At 41.1% G+C, this 18,194-nt stretch overlaps 2 protein-coding genes across 5 annotated transcripts; one reads left to right on the plus strand and one right to left on the minus strand.

Annotated features, from left to right (window-relative positions):
* Positions 1 to 1,316: 1,316 nt before the first annotated feature.
* On the minus strand, positions 1,317 to 7,537 carry FDXACB1 (ferredoxin-fold anticodon binding domain containing 1). The gene is made up of 5 exons (XM_045482773.1): positions 7,323 to 7,537; positions 6,963 to 7,119; positions 5,815 to 6,018; positions 5,213 to 5,371; positions 1,317 to 4,832 (listed from the first exon to the last, which is right to left on the minus strand). The coding sequence occupies exons 1-5, from the start codon at positions 7,492 to 7,494 to the stop codon at positions 3,650 to 3,652; spliced, it is 1,875 nt and encodes a 624-aa protein (XP_045338729.1). The 5' UTR covers positions 7,495 to 7,537; the 3' UTR covers positions 1,317 to 3,649.
* On the plus strand, positions 7,533 to 12,528 carry CD1H11orf1 (chromosome D1 C11orf1 homolog). 4 transcript variants are annotated; one of them, XM_045482775.1, is made up of 4 exons: positions 7,533 to 7,993; positions 9,993 to 10,223; positions 10,718 to 10,784; positions 11,039 to 12,528. In XM_045482775.1, exons 1-4 carry the CDS (start codon positions 7,952 to 7,954, stop codon positions 11,212 to 11,214), a joined length of 516 nt encoding a protein of 171 aa, XP_045338731.1. In that variant the 5' UTR covers positions 7,533 to 7,951; the 3' UTR covers positions 11,215 to 12,528. The 4 variants fall into 4 exon arrangements, with proteins under 4 accessions (XP_045338731.1, XP_045338733.1, XP_045338730.1 ...); XM_045482774.1 differs by lacking the exon at positions 7,533 to 7,993 and adding an exon at positions 8,085 to 9,214; XM_045482777.1 differs by lacking the exon at positions 10,718 to 10,784.
* Positions 12,529 to 18,194: the final 5,666 nt, after the last annotated feature.

An 18,194-nucleotide genomic window follows, 5' to 3' on the forward strand; every position in this document is an offset into this window, starting at 1 on the left:
ACTTTTCAGCACAAATGGAAAGTAACCAAACAACTCTACAGAGCACGCAGAGCTATTTATTCAGTTAAAGATAACAGGGCAGCTGCAGATGAAAGGGGAGGTCCTTAAAAGGTCGCGGACACCTTGCCCTTCTTCTATTTTGGTGACATCGATAGAGACAACCTGTAGCTAATTATCTGCTCCATAGAGACGAAGCCGTAATAGCAGAATGTAAAGAAAAATGAAAGCCCAAAGAAATTCTGTGCCACAAATGCAACGAGACAGGCACTGCCATTGCTACCACAGCAATTCGGTAAGCATTTTACACATTTCATCCATTTCCAATATAATAAAACAATCTTGCTCTTATCAATAAGTAAATTATAGTAAGTAAATTGACGCCCAAGTTTGCATAGCTAGGAAATGGTGGAACCATATTCCAACCCACGTCTGCCTTATTACAAAGCCCATACTATTCCCACCAGGATGAGGTGAAAGCTCCTGATGTCAACAGATGATAGCACACCTGTGACTCCCAGGGGTTATTCATCTGTTCCTGATACCCTGCCCACAGAGTTCTATCCCATCCTGTGGACCTCTGTACCAGTAGCAGAAATGGGCCTTACAAGAAATGTTAAAGGGACTTCTGTAAGTGGAGGGTAAAAGCCACTTTTGAAGTATGACAATTATGAAAGGAAAAAATTTCATGAGTAAACGCAAATACAGCAAAGGCGGTAATCACTTATAAAGCTAGTATGAAGGCTGAAAGACTAAAGTAGTAAAGTGAATTATATCTAAAAAAAAATTAGGGAGACTCAAGATAAAAGGCTGTAAAATATGCCAGTGTATACATAAAACGTGCAGGGAGAGTAAAAATTAAGCTCTTTTAGGTCTTTAAACTTAAATGACCATCAAGTTAATATACATTGCTGTATACTAAGGATGTTAGATAGAGGGAGTGCTGAACTTGACAGGGTCCCAGGTTATTATTTAATACTAAAATTATTGACAATGGCGATTGATCATAGTGCTCAATTCCCACAGGCAAGTATTAGGTACCAAGTTCGGTCACCGCAGCCTAGGTGTATCTCCTACAGAGACCTCCTCTCATTTCACTCCAGTGCAGGTCCCTCCCTGCCCCTACCTAGGAGTGCTACAATAGCATCCTGACAGGGGTCTCCCATTTCAAATTCATCCTATACAACACTGTCCGGTTAACTTTTTTCAAAGATTTTAATGTTTATGTTTGAGAGATAGAGGCAGAGCACAAGCTGGGGAGGGGAAGAAAAAGAGGGAGACACAGAATCTGAAGCAGGCTCCTGGCTCTGAGCCATGTGCACAGAACCCGAGATGGGGCTTGAACTCAAGAACCGTGAGATCATGACCTGAGCTCAAGTCAGACGCTTAACCAAATGAGCCACCCAGGCGCCCCTATCCAATCAATTTTCAAATGCACTATTCTGTATTGCCTCCTTAATCAAAAATTACCAGTTTTCCTATTGCCTGCCAAATGAAGTACACTTTATTCTAGCATTCATTTCTTACATCAACTAAATCCAGCCCTAACCTACTTTCCTGATCTAATCTCCCACTACTTCCCTATACACATTTACATTCCAACTAACTAGCCTGAAAAGTGCCCCAGATGCTTCCTTATCTGTACCTCTGCCTGGAATGCAAGTCCTCTGTGGGGAAATAGGATCTACTTACATAAATAGGTTAGAAAAACGCTTAGGGCATGAAAGCCACCACCACGGAGTGAAAACGCCTGAAGATAGCTAGTAAGATATTGTAATGGGATCACGAGTCACTTGTTATATACTTGCAGGAAATTACATTCCACCTGACACCAATATACTATTATACTTTGATCACAAACTCCACTTGCCCCCAGACCCTTTGCTTCTTACACACACAAGTTAATCATTACTATCTGATTGTTTTCTTCACGTTTACCACATGTGTAAGATCTTGAGCGCTCAGTAAATACGGAGACAAAAGGCCTGTTTGGGGATCTTGTCACCTCCTGGATGTTAGCCTCTCTTGTGTTCAATTCTGCATCCACTCTCTTGCTGGACAAAAGAGAACTCCAAACTCATAGTCTGTGACAGTCCTCCTTGCCTAACAGTCCTCCTGTCACATCGCTACTCTTGTTTTAAGATCCAGCTCAAATGCTACCTTGTCCATGTACTAGGCACCAATGGGGATAGAAGCGAGCTATAAATCACATTACCTGCCCTCTATTCATTTATAGTGTATGTAGAAAGCTAAGCAATAAATGTATCCATAAGAGATCTTTGTTCTTTACCCCACTCCCCAAACTGTTATGCCAGTTTTCCCATCCCCGTTAATGATACTTCTGTTCTTCCAGATCAAAAACCATAGTCAGTCCTGCTTGATTCCTGTTTCTTCAGCCCCACACCCTTCACCTATGCACACATAGTTCATCAGCAAATACTTTTAAATATTACTCAACCCAACAACGTCTTACCATCCTGGTCCAGGTCACCATTATCTCTGGTTGTGTTACTGTAATAACCTCCTAATATGTTTCTTGGCTTCCATTCTTGCCTTCCCACATGTTTTTCTCCAAATACAAGAATAAGACAGTTATTTCCTACTGAGTTTACAATATAAGTCCAATCTGTGGAGACTAACTATTCATTAACAGGAACATCCATTAATTAATATTAGAGTACTCTATCATTCTGTAGAGTCCTGGGCTGAACCAATGAGCTGAGCCAATCTCCCAGTGTCTCTTAGAGATGCTTGTAACAGAAGCCTCCAAAATATAGGAGGACTAAGTTTACAGTTGAGAGGCTACGAATGAAGAAGACTAGTTTGGAAGAAATAACAATGGCAGAAGGAAAATGGGCTTTAGAGTCAGACCCAAGTGTGAACTCGAGTTAATCTGACATTAACCAGTTCCATGACTTCAACAGGAGTCAACCATGGAATAAATATTGTAATAATACCAATACTAATTATGGAGCCTTTCAACTTACCCAAGCTAATAAATGTTGGTCTGACTCCAAAAACCACTCTAGTAAGTTGATGTAATGATGTAATACAATAGGGTTAAAGGAAGAGGAATTAGCAGTGTAGAAAATATAAATATAAGACACTCAAATTCTACTGCATCTTCAGCAACAGAGCATCTAAAGTACAAGACAGTTTTGTTGTATTTGTTTTCCTAGTCATTTTTCAGCATCAAAATACTGTAAACTCCAAAGGTCACCAGTCACATTATAGTCTGTTAAGTTTAAGTGACAGAGCCACAAGTTTCTTTTTTACTTTTTAATTTCTTTTTATTTTAGCGAGACAGAGTGCATGAGCAGGGGACAGGGGCAGAAGGAGAGAGAGAGACTCTTAAGCAGACTCCATGCTCCACGCAGAGCCTGACACAGGGCTCGATCCCATGACCCTGGGATCATGACCTGAGCCAAAATCAAGAGTTGGGTACTCAACACTCAACCCACTGAGCCACCCAGGTGCCCTGAGCCACAAGTTTCTCTAGAATCAACCAACACTGGCCAAAGTCACAAGGTTAAAGATTTTACAAAAAACACAGTTCAGAAAAGACTACTAGTTATAACTTGGTCTTTTTCATTGGCATCTGCACCCAAACCCACAGCCACGGGGATCACGCTGGAAAAATGAATTTACTAAACTACCGAGGTATTACATGTAGTCTTTGCTGAATCTCTTTCCTAAGCTGCGACTGCATCGATGACACCTGTTGCTGGGGGAGGGCTTTGTCACACGTCTGGTAAGTCAATCTATAGCAGAGACTGACCTGTTGAGTCTTTGGATGCTGAAAACGACTGAGGAACTGTATGGATATGACAGTGTCCCGGGACACTGCTCGGGCCACCGTGTGAAATTCTAGTTCATCAAATCCTTTCTTCTCATCTAACCAAAAACTAATATCATGAACATAGCATGGAGGATACAGGCAATAGCTTTTAAAGGGTTCTATACTCCCAGAGACAAAATTTTTCAGGAAACGGTGATCAAAGGTCCACAGCATCCTCCAGTCAGAGATGCCCCAGACAAGCATGGCTAGTAGGTCCAAGTTCATAGACACAAACATAAAACACTGGTCTTTGTGCATAATGCCTGTAGCAGATGTGACGACAGACCCAATAATCAGAGCCTTGGCACAATCTGGGCCAAAATTAGGACGCTTCACATTAATAATATACTCTTTGCCATTTGGTTGAAAGACAAATTCCACTGAACTGCTCGGCTGAGAGCCCTCCAGCAATGTGTGGGTGAGAAGGCGATCAAGAAAACCCTTCAGGTGCTCCAGTAGTGACTGAAGACAACCATCCTTCAGATTTTTATTAAACCCGATGACAAATAAAGTCTCATGAAATGCTGGCATTGTGAAAGGCAAGATGTGGCACTTCCGAAAGACAGGTCCACTGAGGACGTGCAGGGAACCTGGGACAAAGTCTGGTGCTTGGATGACAGCCTGAACGTGAACTAGGAGAGAAGGCCTAAGGCAGACCGTGGTTTGGCCATAGCTTTCTTCATGAGCTTCTTCCTTACTGTCGCTTCCAGGATCCTTGAGAAGGCTAAGTTCTGAAAATAGCGCCAGAAAGTCCTCCATGTCTTGTGTTGTCCCATCAGTCAGGGACTCAGAATTTGAGTCATCTTCACGGAGACTAATCCAAAAGGCAGCTGACAGAATGTCACAGTTCCAGGAAGTGAGAGCACTAATGCTTCCCTGTGGCAGCAAAGGGAAGGGACGCTTCAGTCTTTTTAGAGGGAAAACTTTGCCCAATTCTGCAATGAGTTTCTCATTAATGGTTCTGACAGGATGACATGAAGGTGCTTCTAGGAAACCTCTGTTTAAGCACACATAAAAATAACTTTTTAAACTTGAAACAATAAAGAGTTAGAATGGATCTAAAATTAAAAGCACAAATAGCACAGAAAAGAATTATCTTTAAAGTGATCCTGAAAGCAAATAAAAAAAAAAAACATCTACCATAATAAATAGAGATATCACGTGCTTCAGACCTCTGACAGCCACGATCCCGATGATATACCACAAAATGTGACAAATTTTAATTCTAAAAAGGCTTGTGTAGGGCCAGACTGACAGGAATTCATAGCACCAACATCATTAACAATTTATATTGCATCCATTCAATATACGGTTGCCATCAAAGCAACGGAGATACAACTAGAGATAGAAGTAACTTCTGGTAAAACAGCAGGTTACCTGTTCAACTTTCCTACAAGTGCTTCTGGCTCTGGAAAGGAAAACCACCGGCCATCCACTTTGGTCCTGAAGATTCTGGGCTGTGAATCTTCAAAGGGTAAGCTCCGGGTGAAGATATGGTTCAAAGCACCTTCTACATGAAAGGACTTATCTTGACTCCTGGCAATAACAGTCACCAAGTATGGAGTCAGTGAGTCTTTTCTCTTTCTTTCTCTTCTTTCTTTTTTATTTATTTATTGCCATTTTTTATTTTTTTAATTTTTTTTAACGTTTATTTATTTTTGAGACAGAGAGAGACAGAGCATGAACAGGGGAGGGGCAGAGAGAGAGGGAGACACAGAATCTGAAACTGGCTCCAGGCTCTGAGCGGTCAGCACAGAGCCGGACGCGGGGCTCGAACTCACGGACCGTGAGATCGTGACCTGAGCCGAAGTCGGACGCTTAACCGACCAAGCCACCCAGGCGCCCCTATTGCCATTTTTTAAACAGCAAGTATCTCTAGGGACCACAGCAGGAAATTGGTAGGGGAAAGTCTGCCTATGAGATTTTTTTCATTATTAGTGAAAGAAATGAAAAAGGCTCAGACCTCTGTTATTACTTACCTATATCCAGTGCACTTGTACCCTGGCACAGCCTCACAGCTGAAGGGATGCACGTCACTTAAAATGAATCCCCCCAGAGCTGCCATGGCAACTACTTGCCAACTGTTATGCCATTCTCTTGTGGGCTTATCAGCAGGAGTCCCACCTTGTCCTCTACACAATGCCACATAGACTTCTCCTTCCGGTGCGAGAACATCTTTACAGCTAACGGGGAGGAGGACACCAGCATTTTATCAAAACCAGTTGAAATTACCATAGGAAATAAGCTGTATACACGTGGTTTGGCTGTGAAATAATTAAAATCCTATCATACCTATTTACAAAGGTCCACAGACTTCAAACCTGCAAAGGAAGCAGCTGGAAGTAAGAATGTAAGATCAATGTTCAACTCATAACTGATACTCGTGGCTGACCAGGGTATTATCTGGCTTTGTATCTGCAGTGTTCATCATAAACAGGTCATAGAAAGGTCAATATCTGCAAAGTTCCTATACACGATTCATTTCCCAGTTTAGAGAGTTGTTCTTGTAAATTCACTTCCCTTCCTGACTATTAAATTCTATACTTCGAATACTAAAAATCTTGGCTCTGTGAAAAGTTTCTTGACAACTGTGACCTCCCCCCACCCCAGAGACCTCCAATAGTATCACATGTTTTGGTAGAATAGTGTAAAGCACTAATAGTGTAAAAACTAAAGTTTTTAGTTCACGATAATTTGAGGTAGTTATCATTAATATCCTATCCTGTTTATGGATGAAGAGGCACAAGTATGTAAGGATCAAGTAAGCTTACCCCAAATCACACAATTACTCAGTGGTGGGTGGGGATTTGAATCCAGGCAGTTTGGCTCCTAAACCCATGCTTTTAGCCATTGCATTATACTGGCTACCGTTATTTTGCATTATCCAAAATAGGTGATCCTCCCCTTACAGGCCCAACTACTATTTGTACTTTTATGTAACTTTTAGGGTTATATGCCTGCCCTTCCAACTAGATTGCGGATTCCTTTGGAGCTTTATTTTCTCTCTAAACCCATCATAGTAACTTACACACGTATGCCTTATTTCCCAAACTAAAATGTTTCCAGTGCAGTAACTATGTAATGTACATCTTCAACAGGTTACTTGTGAGTGCTCTCATTTCCTCACCTCTGGAAAAACTTGGCAAGCAGTTCCCTGTTCTTAGCAACTCCAGCTTTGCGTCCACAGTGAGGAAAATTAAAATAAATCCGATCAAACTCCCTGTGGTGCAGTTCAAAGGCATCTGCCAGCTGGGTGCAGTCCACACCAAAACACACCTCAGTACCTGGCACGAAATACAGACAGGAAGATGTCTCAAGGCCTGAATCCCTCCCTAACGTGAACCGTACAAAACAACCCAGGTGGAAACCCACAGGCTGCTTTTAGGTAACCGGACGCTCAAACGCAATTAAACGCCCCGCCCGCCCGTTCCACTTCTGGCCCGGCCGGCAGCGGGGCGGGGCTTCGCGGAGGGGTTTGCTTCGCTACCTCGCTCGCGCAGGCGCTGCAGATTCTCCTGGGCCACCGGATCTCCGGCCAAGTCCGCCGGGCGCTGGAGGCAGGTGGCGGTTACACTGGTGCTGTCATCCAGGGTCTCGCTCAGGGCCGCGGCGAAGGAGAAATTCCCCTCCCCAACCAACAGGAGGCGCCGAGGGGCCATGGCCTCAACATGCTCCCCTCTCGCGTCCTCCGAGGCGCCAGTTTCTTACGTCACTTCCTGTGGGGGGGGGGTTGGTCTCTGTCGGGCCACCTCTTTTTGCGTCGCTGATTGATGATGCGCCGGCAGCGTCTAGTGGTTTTGACAAACTGGTACAGCGACTGGGAGGGAGGGGGATGAAATAGCTATGAGCGCAAAAGTTAGACAGGGACCACCCTGTCTCCTCATTCCGCACACCCTTAGGAGTGTCGCAATAAATGCCTTTTAGCCCGAAGCTGCCCTAAGCGACTTCGTCACATCTGCATGAGGTCACAAGCAATCACTAGCGCAGAGGGGCAGGCCCGGGGCGAGGCGAGTTCGGAGTGAAAGAAGCGCGGCGGGCCTGAGGTCGAGAGGTTGGGGTGTGTCCTGCAGGTTACTGTCAACAGAGGGTTTTATAACAGCCTTCCACTCGTCCGAAATGGCTGCTGCTCACTCTCTCTGCTGCTCGGGATTTCTCCAGGTGCTTCTATCTCCTACCTTTTTTTCATTCAAGAAATACTGAGTGGCTGTTACGTGCCAGACCTTGATGGAGGCTAAACACATGGGTGAATAAGGTGTGGCCTATGATTTCACGGAGCTTGTAGTCTGGCGGAGACTGCACGGCAAAAGAGGCAATTCTGCTACAGCGGGAAGCGATGCTATGAGTGGAGTCACAGAAGGTTTTAGAACCTTACTGAGTTCTGGGATGAAGTGGAAAGATACCCCAAAGGAAGTGAATTTGAGTTGAAAGCTAAGGGGGAAGTGCACCTGACCTGGATAAAGAGAAGTGAAGAGACAGAAGGAACAATATATGCAAAAGCGTGATAGAGAAACACATTAGTTGAGTTTGGCTGAAATGTAGTTGGAGGGAGAGTGAGTAGCAGGTGAGACTGAAGCGTTAAGCAGGGGCCAGGTCATATAGAACATCGTAAGCCATTTTAACAGCCTGAATCTTATTCTGAAAACAGTGGCCAGCCACTGAAAGATTTTAAATAGGAAGACGACACAATAAGACTTTCATTTTCACACATTCCTTCGTTCCTGTGGAGACAGGATTGGAGAAGACCAAGGCTGATGGCAAAGACATCAGATAGGCAACTATAGCAATAATGCTGACAAGAACTGGTAGAGATCTAAACTGGAACTTGGCAGTGGGGATGGAAGTGAACTGATTAAAAAATCAGTTAAGACTTAGGTACTGAGTGGATGTAAGGGCTTGAAAGAGGAATCAGTCAAAGATAAGCCTCAGGTTTGGGGCCTAGACAACTGAGTGGATGGTGATGTCTGTCCTGATGGCCCCAAGGACAGTGTCACCTTGGTCTACAGTCTGAATACTAGGCTTGTCAGACTTTGTGGGACCAACTACTCTTTAGTCACCATGCTGTTTGTTGACATCAGTGCATGCCTCTATCTTCACAAAGGCACATAGTGTGAGGGCAACTACCTTCAAAGTTGCAGTATTGGCTTTGCCCCTACTTGTGGAAAGGTGGCTCAGTGGATTGTAACTCCAAAATCATGGCTTCCTGGCCATGGTGATCTGGATGACCTACATTCTTTCGTTGCTTGGAGAATGGGAAATGCCGGGTTTGGTGATAGCTCTTCCTTCAAAAAAATGGAAGAGCTGAATAAGATTTTCTATCACTGTCCTATGAAATCTTCAAACAACACAAGCCACTTAACATCAAAATGGTCTTCAGCGAAGGTACTGTCTTGCCCCCAAGTCAAGGGACCACAGTCACCTTTTGGCCCAAAATAAAAATGGCTAGGCTTTTGCTTCCTCACAAAAAATTGAAATTCAGACATTAGTCATCTGATATGTGCAAAGCACTGTTGATTGGGAGGGCAGGTGAAGGGAGAGGGTGAGATAATAAGATACAGGTCTTGTCCTCAAGGGACGTACACGGTTTAGCATAGGATATTCAACACAAACTTCAACACACATTTGAAGAACTCTAAAATACGGTAGAAAGTTAAAGATATGAGGATATCATTGTGTGTGAAACAAAGGAGAGAGAAGTTAACTTGAGGAAAGACATCATGGAAGAAGTGGCATTTGGCCTGAGTCCAGAAAGAAGGAAGCTATCACTTATTGAACATTTGTTGTGTTACCTAGTTTTCTAACTCTCACTTCTGCCTGTTCTCTTTGACTATAGCACTATTCTCTGTCCTTAAACTCTTACATCCCAAAATCACCTGAACATTTACCTAGTTTTCCATATATATTGGGATACTGAAGGTTTTCCTCTTTTGAGGGTGCCATTCAATATACATAGCCCTCTGCTACTTTTGATTGAAAAGGTAGGTCAAAGGATTCATGGACCAGGAAGGAAAGAAACAGAACCACAGCTAAATTGGGAGAAGAGCACAGATCCTTAGTAAGGTGTGCTTATGTTATGCTTGGCTGTAGATAAGAAAGGGATGAATGCCTTTTCTGTGCCCTAGTTTATGCAACTATCTTTTCTGTTTTTGCCTTTTCCCAGAGACAAGCCCTTGCCTATTTCTTTGCAAACCCACACTATGGCAGCATCATTAATGCAGACGGCCATGCTGAAGTGTGGACAGATTGGAATAGTATGTCCAAGTTTTTCCAGTATGGATGGAGATGTACCACTAATGAGAATACCTATTCAAACCGTACCCTGATGGGCAACTGGAACCAGGAAAGATATGACCTAAGGAATATCGTGCAACCCAGACCTTTGCCTTCCCAGGTAATCTAAGCTTCCCCTGTTTCCTTCTGTTAACAAAAGAAATACCAGTGGCCGTTTTGGAGGTAGGAATCTGATAACTTCCTTGCTGAGATATGTGAGGCTTCTCTGTTCATTGAGGTGGTTGGGAGTGGATAGCAGTCTTCAGCTGGAACTCCTATCATATTTTACTATGAAGTAGAATATTAAAGTAATAAAAGAAGGGGTACTCTTTTTCTCTTGATTCTCTTTGACTTTATTCATCAACATAAATATGTGTCTTCTGACTCAGGCTGTCTACCTGCATTTCATTTATCTGCATCTTGCCCTGGAATCTTTCCTAAACACACAAACACATAAAGGACATGAAAGTTAGTAGAATGTAGACTGACAACATATAGACCTCTAGTCAATCCAAAATATAATAGACCCCATTAGGATTCATGTCATTGTGTCCTTTATTTCCCAGTATTAGGTGTAGACTCCCGTATTTTTAATTGATCACCTTTTCTTTCCAGTTTGGACACTACTTTGAAACAACGTATGATACAAGCTGTAACAACAAAATGCCACTTTCAACACATAGTAGGTGGACTATTCTTTACAATCCTTATATTCTCAGGACCTAACTCAGTGCCTGGAACGTAGAAGAAACTCTGATGAAAGTAAACTGAGTGAGTGAAGAAGTGCATGACTGAGTGAATGATTTCTCTCTTTTCTCAGTTCTGACAGGACTCCCTAGACTTCCTTCTCTCAGAAATAAGAGTGAAGCCAGTTACTAAGGCTCCTCGTTGTTGACTGATTCCACTTGACCTTCCTTCTCTTTTCTCTTCCCTCAGGATTTAAGCGAGAGCCTCACTCGTTCCCAGGACATCAACCTGAGCTGGATCCTCCTGGATACAAATGCACAGAAAAGTCAACTTACATGACTAGCTACTCACACCCTCAAATTGGGCATGACTCTGCATGTGTGTGGAATCCTAATAACTGTCGACTTAAGGAGCCAGGATTCTAAGAAGGAATAAGAGGCTTCATTTTTCCAGAATAGATTGTAGGAGGGAGCATATTCTAAGCACAACTAAGAATCTAGCTGATGAGAGCACAATTTCACAATCTGAATAAAGAAAGCACGGAGAATATTCCCTACCCCCTTTTTTGTTTGTCCTAATCAAGATTTAAATGTCAAATTTAAGTTCGTTGCATCTGCTCTTAGGTCTACATTACGAGGTAGTAGGAGAAGATTCAAAAGAAGTATTTCAAATCTGCAACCACTTTGCTCTTCCCTGCCTTCCATTCATGGCAGACCTGCAAAATCCAGCATAAGGTTATGTCTGGCTAGATGCTTCCTGAATGTGAGCCTGGCATTCACAGTCAGTGTAACTTCTTTGTGACCTTAGTGAACATCCCCTCTCAAGAACTAGAAAAGGAAAAACAACTTTTTAAAAATATTACAGTGAATTTAAAACATGCAAAATTAGAATAGTCTAGTGAACTCCCATCACCCAGTGTGCACAATTTGACCAGTCTTAACTATTCCTATCTACTTTCTCTATTTTTTTAAATTAATTTTGGAGCCGATCTCACAAATTATATCATGTTGTCTGTCAAGATTTCAGTATGTGTCTCAAAAAGATAAGGACTGTAGGTGTTTTATTCCTTCACAGAGACCATCACAGAAACCTCTTCATCAAACAAAGCTGAGTTTCTAAGCCTGCAGCAAACAAGAGCAACTTGACAAAATCTTGGGGAGAATTCAAAAGGGGAAAGTTGTGAGGGTAGAGGGTATTTTTAGAGACTTGGGGTCACTTTAAGATGGGTCTTGCAAAGCGGGGAACTGGTAGGGATTGAGATGAGATTTGGGACTAGTCCAGGGTTAGTGTGCACAGGGAGGAAAGAGTCTACATTTTAATACAGTTAAACTTACCAATATTTTACTTTTTTATTTTGTTTCCTGTTTATTATGACAATATAACATATGGGAGAGGTCTCCCATATATTTCCTCCCAAATCTTAATTATTTTACGTTACAGACACAGATATGGAATTTACGTGGTATGTGTCTATGTATATAGTTAGGTCGTAACTAAGTTTCATTTTTTTCTATGTGACTGTCCAGTTTTCCCAGCATTAATTACTGAAAAGACCATACTTTCCCCACTGCTCTCCTATGCCATTTTTATTGTAAATCAACGGTGTATACTTAGACCTCTTTCTGGCTATTACATTCCATTGGCCTGTCATTGCGTATGCTAGCTTAGCCACAATGCCTCTCTATCATAATTATGATAATTTTGTAAATCTTAATATCTAACAAATAAACTTCACCTTGCTTTTCTTCAAGAGTGTCTTACTTATTTTTAACCCTTTGCAGTTCTATACAAACCTTAGGGTCAGCTTGTCAAGTTTCACAAAAAGATACTGGTAAGGTATTGGTGGAAACTGCATTGCATTGTTGAATTTGAGTTATTCTGTCTTATTAATTCTAATAATTCATTGGTATGTGTTCTTGCAATATTAATAATATTTGGCACGTATTTTTGCACATATATGTGTTATATATCCTATTCTGTTTCCTGTGTATCCAGTATGTTTTTTAATTTGCGGTAAAATATATATAACATAAACTTACCATTTTAACTATTTTTAAGTGTACAATTCAGTGCCATTATGTATATTCACAGTGTTGTACAATTATCACCACTGTCTATTTCCAGAACTTTGTCATTATCCCAAACTGAAGCTCTGGACCAATTAAACATTGACTTCTCATTTCTCCCTTCTCCTAGCCCCTGGTAACCATTGTTGCACTCTCTGACCCTGAATTTCCACTTAAACGTGGAGTTATGTCACATTTGTCCCTTTGTGTCTGGTTTATTTTGTTTAGTATGTTTTCAGGGTTCATCCATATGATAGCATACCTTCCTTTTAAGACTGAATAATATTCCATTATGTATTTACTACATTTTGCTTCTCCATTCATCCGGTAGGGATACTTGGGCTGTTTTCACCTTTTGCCTATTGTGTGTAATACTGTTATGAACATGGGCGTACAAGTATCTGTTTGAGTCCCCACTTTCAATTCTTTTGGGGATACACCCAGAAGTGGAATTGCTAGCTCATATGGTCATTCCATGTTTAACGATTTGGAAATGCCCAACTGTTTTCCACAGTGCCCGCGTTTTTGTTTTTTTTTCCAATCCCACTAGCAATGCACAATTCTAAGTTTGCCACATCCTTAACAACATGTAGTTTGTTCTTTTGGTTTTTGTTTTTATAATAACCATCCTAGTGGGTGTAGAATGGTCTCTGTTGTGGTTTAGATTTACACTTCCCTGATGGCTAGTGATCTTGAGCATCTTTTCATGTGCATTTAGCTATTTCTTTGGAGAAATGTTTATTCAAGTCCTATGCCGTGCCCATTTTTGAATTGAGTTGTTGGCCTTTTTGTTGTAGGAGTTCTTTATATACTCTGGATATTAATTCCTAATCAGATATAGGATTTGCAAAAATTTTCTCTACCATTCTGTGGATTGACCTTTCACTCTCTTGATGGTGTCCTTTGATACACAAAAGTTTTCAATTTTGATGAAGTCCAATTTATCTTTTTTTCTTTTGTTGCCTAAACTTTTTGTGTCATATCCAGAAAATCATCACCAAAGTCAATGTTATGAAGTTTTTTCCATGTTTTCTTCTAAGATTCTACAGTTTTCACTCTTATAATTAGATCTTTGATCCTCTTGGAGTTAACTTTTTTTTTTTTTGAAAGAGAGAGAGAGAGGAAAGGAGGGGTAGAGCGAGAGAGGGAGAGAGAGAATTCCAAGCAGGCTCCACAGTGTCAGCTAAGAGTCAAATGCCAGGCTGGAACCCATGAACTGTGAGATCATAACCTGAGCTGAGTCCAAGAGTCAGACACTTAACCAACTGAGCCACCTAGGTACCCTGAGTTAACTTTTTTTTTTTTTTTTTTTTTTGAGAATAAAAGACAGAAGTGGGGGTGGGGGTGGTCAGAGACAGAGGGAGAGAGAATCCCAAACAGGCTCTTCACTATCAGTGCACAGCCCAATATGGTGTTCGATCTCACAAACCATGAGATCATGACCTGAGCCCAAATCAAGAGTCAGATGTTTAATCAACTAGGCCACCCAGGCGCCCGCTGAGTTAACTTTTTCTATGGTAGTAAAAGTCCAACTTCATTCTTTTGCAGGTGGATGTCTAGTTATCTTAGCATCATTTGTTGAAAAGACTGTCTTCTCCTTCCCCTTTGAATGGACGTGGTATCTTTGTCAAAAACCATTTAACCATATACATGACGATTTATGTCTGGCCTCTGTATTCTATTCCATTGGTCTATATATCTATTTTTGTGGTGATACCACAGTGTTTTTGATTACTGTAGTTTGTAATAAATTTTAAAATTGGGAAGTGTGAGTCTTCCAACTTTGTTCTTTTTATTTATTTTTTAATTTTGAAATTTTATTTAAATTTTAAGGAGAGAGCGTGAGCGGGGGAGAGAGGCAGAGGGGGAGAGAGAGAATCCCACCAAGCAGGCTTCACACTTAGCATGGAGCCCGACACAGGGCCTGATCCCACGACCCTGGGATCATGACCTGAGCCAAAATCAAGAATCTGATGGTCAACCAACTGAGCCATCCAGATGCCCTTCGTTCTTTTTAAAGATTATTTTGGCTATCCAGGGTCCCTTGATATTCCATATGAATTTTAGGGTAAATTTATTCACTTCTAAAAAATTATTGAAATTTCTGTAGGGATTGAAGTGAATCTGTAGATCAGTTTATCTAGTATTGATATATTAAGAATATTGAGTCTTCTAATCCATGAACATGTGATGTCTTTCCATTTATCTGTGTCTTTAATTTCATTCAGCAATGTTTTATTGTTTTCAGTGTGCAAGTCTTTTGCCTTTTTTGTTAAGTTTATTCCACAATATTTATTTTATCCTTTTTTGATGCTATTGTGAATAGAATTGTTTTCTTAATTTCCTTTTTGGATTATTCTTTGCTAGCATATAGTAATGTAGCTGACTTTTGTGTGTTGGTTTTATATCCTACAACTTTGCTGTATTTGTTTATTCTAGAGGCTATGTGTGTGTGTGAAATCTTTAGGGTGCTTTACATGTAAGATCATGTCATCTGTAAACAGAGATAATTTAATTTCTTCTTTTCCACTTGAATGCTTTTCTTTTTCTTGCCTGATTGCTCTGGATAAAACTGCCAATAATATATTGAAAGAAGTGGTGAGAGTGGACCTTCGTGTCTTGATCCTGATGTTAAAGGAGAGACTTTCAGACTTCACCTCTGAGTATGATGTTAGCTATGGGTTTTTCATATATGGTCTTTATTTTGTTAATGTGATTTCCTGTTATTCTTAGTTGAGTGGGGTTTTTTTTTTTTTTTTTTTTTTTTTTTTTGGGACAGAGAGAGACAGAGCATGAACGGGGGAGGGGCAGAGAGAGAGGGAGACACAGAATCGGAAACAGGCTCCAGGCTCCGAGCCATCAGCCCAGAGCCCGACGCGGGGCTCGAACTCACGTACCGCGAGATCGTGACCTGGCTGAAGTCGGACGCTTAACCGACTGCGCCACCCAGGCGCCCCTAGTGGGGTTTTTTTTAAGTTTATTTATTTATTTTGAGAGAGACAGAAAGAGTGTGAGCAGGGGAGGGGCAGAGAGAGAGACACACAGAGAGAGAGAGAGAGAGAGAGAGAGTCTCAAGCAGACTCCATACTGCCAACACAGAGCCCTATGCAGGGCTCAGTGTCACAAACTGTGAGATCATGACCTGTGCCAAAATCAAGAGTCAGATGCTCAACCGACTGACCACCCAGGTGCCCCCCTAGTTGAGTGGTTTTATTATGAAAAGATATTTAATTCTGTCCAATGTTTTCCTGCATCATTTGAGATTATCATGGGTTCCCCACCCATTCTGTTCATGCGGTATATTACATTTATTTTTTTATGTTTTTTTTTTTTTTTTTAATTTTTTTTTTTTCAACGTTTATTTATTTTTGGGACAGAGAGAGACAGAGCATGAACGGGGGAGGGGCAGAGAGAGAGGGAGACACAGAATCGGAAACAGGCTCCAGGCTCTGAGCCATCAGCCCAGAGCCCGACGCGGGGCTCGAACCCACGGACCGCGAGATCGTGACCTGGCTGAAGTCGGACGCTTAACCGACTGCGCCACCCAGGCGCCCCTTATTTTTATATGTTGAATCAACTTTGCATTCCAGGAATAAATCTCACTGGGTTGTGGTATACAATCCTCTTAATATGTTGCTAAATTCAGTTTGTTAGTATTTTGTTGATTTGTGTATCAATATTCACAAGAGATATTAGTCTGTAATTTTCTTTTCTTTTAATGTCTTTTCTGGCTTTGATATCAGGGTAATACTGGACTCATGGAATGAGTTAAGAAATGTTCCTTCCTCTTCAATTTTTTTGAAAAAGTTTGACAAGGATTGGTTTTAATTATTTGTTTGGTAGTGAACCCATACCATCAGTGAAGCCATCTGGTTCAGGGATTTTCTTTGCTGGGATGTTGTTGTTATTGATTCCATCTCCTCATTAGTTATAGAAATATTCATATTTTCTATTTCCTCATGATTCAATTTTGGTAGATTGCTTCTAATAAATGTATTAATTCTACCTAGATTGTTTCTAGGAATTTATCCATTTAATCTATGTTTTCCAATTTGCTGGCATACTATTGTTCATAGTATTCTTATAATCCTTTTTATTTCTGTAAAATCTGTAATAATGTATGTGCTTTTTGTCTGATGTTAGTAATTTGATTTTTCTCTATTTTCTCAGCAAGTCTAGCTAAAGGTTTGTCAATTTTGTTGATCTTTTCACCAGAACCAACTTTGGGTTTCATTGATTTTCTCTATTGTTTTCTATTCATTTTATCTCTGCTCTAATCTTATTTCTGTCCGTCTGCTAGCTTTGGGACAAGTTGGCTAGTGTTTCCTGGTCCCTTGCAAAGTAAAGTTAGGCTATTGATTTGAGATCATTTTTCTTTTTTAATATATGTGTTTACAGCTGTAAATGTCCCTCTTAGTACTACTTTCATTGCATCCCATGAGTTTTAATATAAAATGGGTTTTCTTTCCCATTTATCTCAAGGTACTTTTAGATTTCTTTTATGATTTATTGCTTAATCCAATGGTTGCTTAAGAATGCATTGTTCAGGGGCGCCTGGGTGGCTCAGTTGGTTGAACATCTGATTCTGGTTTCAGCCCAGGTCATGATCTCACCGTTGGTGAGTTTGAGCTCTTCGTTAGCTAGGACCTGTCAGTGCGAAACCTGCTTGGGATTCTCTCTCTCTCCCTCTCTCTCTGCCCCTCCCTCTCTCTCTCCCTGTCTCGCAAAATAAATAAATAAACTTTAAAAAAAGAATGTGTTGTTCAATTTGTGAATTTTCCATTTTTCCTTCTGTTATTGATTTCTAGTTTCATTTCATTGTGATTAGAAAAGATATTTTGTATGCTTTCAATCTTCTAAAATTTATCAAGACTTAGGGAGCCTGAGTGGCTCAGTCAGTTAAGCATCTGACTCTTGATTTCAGCTCAGGTCATGATCTCACTGTTCATGAGTCAAGCCCCACATCGGGCTCCACACTGACAGCAAAGAGCCTGCTTGGGATTCTCTCTCTCCCTCTCTCTATCCATCCCTCCCCTGCTCATGTTCTCTCTCTCTCTCTCTCTCTCTCTCTCTCTCAAAAATAAATAAATAAATAAATAAATAAATAAATAAATAAGAAAATTATTAAGGCTTGCTTGCAGCCTCATGTATGGTTTTTCTTGCAGAATGTTCCATGTACTGAGAAAAATTGTATAATTCCTTTGTTGTTAGGTGGAGGGTTCTGCCACCCCTTTGTAATTGCTTCTAACTCCCCACTGTCCAGCCAAGCTGCAGAGAACATCCTCATACGGCCCTTTATAGATGTGTGCAAATTACCACATGCTGAATTTCTGGCTAAT

The sequence above is a fragment of the Leopardus geoffroyi genome, chromosome D1, assembly GCF_018350155.1.
Source record: "Leopardus geoffroyi isolate Oge1 chromosome D1, O.geoffroyi_Oge1_pat1.0, whole genome shotgun sequence".
In the NCBI taxonomy this organism is placed as follows: Eukaryota; Metazoa; Chordata; class Mammalia; order Carnivora; family Felidae; genus Leopardus; species Leopardus geoffroyi.

Coding starts and splice junctions, on each gene's coding strand:
- FDXACB1 (XM_045482773.1), bottom strand. CDS start 7,494: ATGGCCCCTCGGCGCCTCCTGTTGGTTGGGGAGGGGAATTTCTCCTTC. Junction 6,019..6,962: donor CTTGCCAAGTTTTTCCAGAG/GTGAGGAAATGA, acceptor CCTCCCCGTTAG/CTGTAAAGATGTTCTCGCAC. Junction 4,833..5,212: donor CTTGTAGGAAAGTTGAACAG/GTAACCTGCTGT, acceptor GTGCTTAAACAG/AGGTTTCCTAGAAGCACCTT.
- CD1H11orf1 (XM_045482774.1), top strand. CDS start 9,083: ATGGGAAATGCCGGGTTTGGTGATAGCTCTTCCTTCAAAAAAATGGAA. Junction 9,215..9,992: donor CAAAATGGTCTTCAGCGAAG/GTACTGTCTTGC, acceptor GCCTTTTCCCAG/AGACAAGCCCTTGCCTATTT. Junction 10,785..11,038: donor AATGCCACTTTCAACACATA/GTAGGTGGACTA, acceptor CTCTTCCCTCAG/GATTTAAGCGAGAGCCTCAC.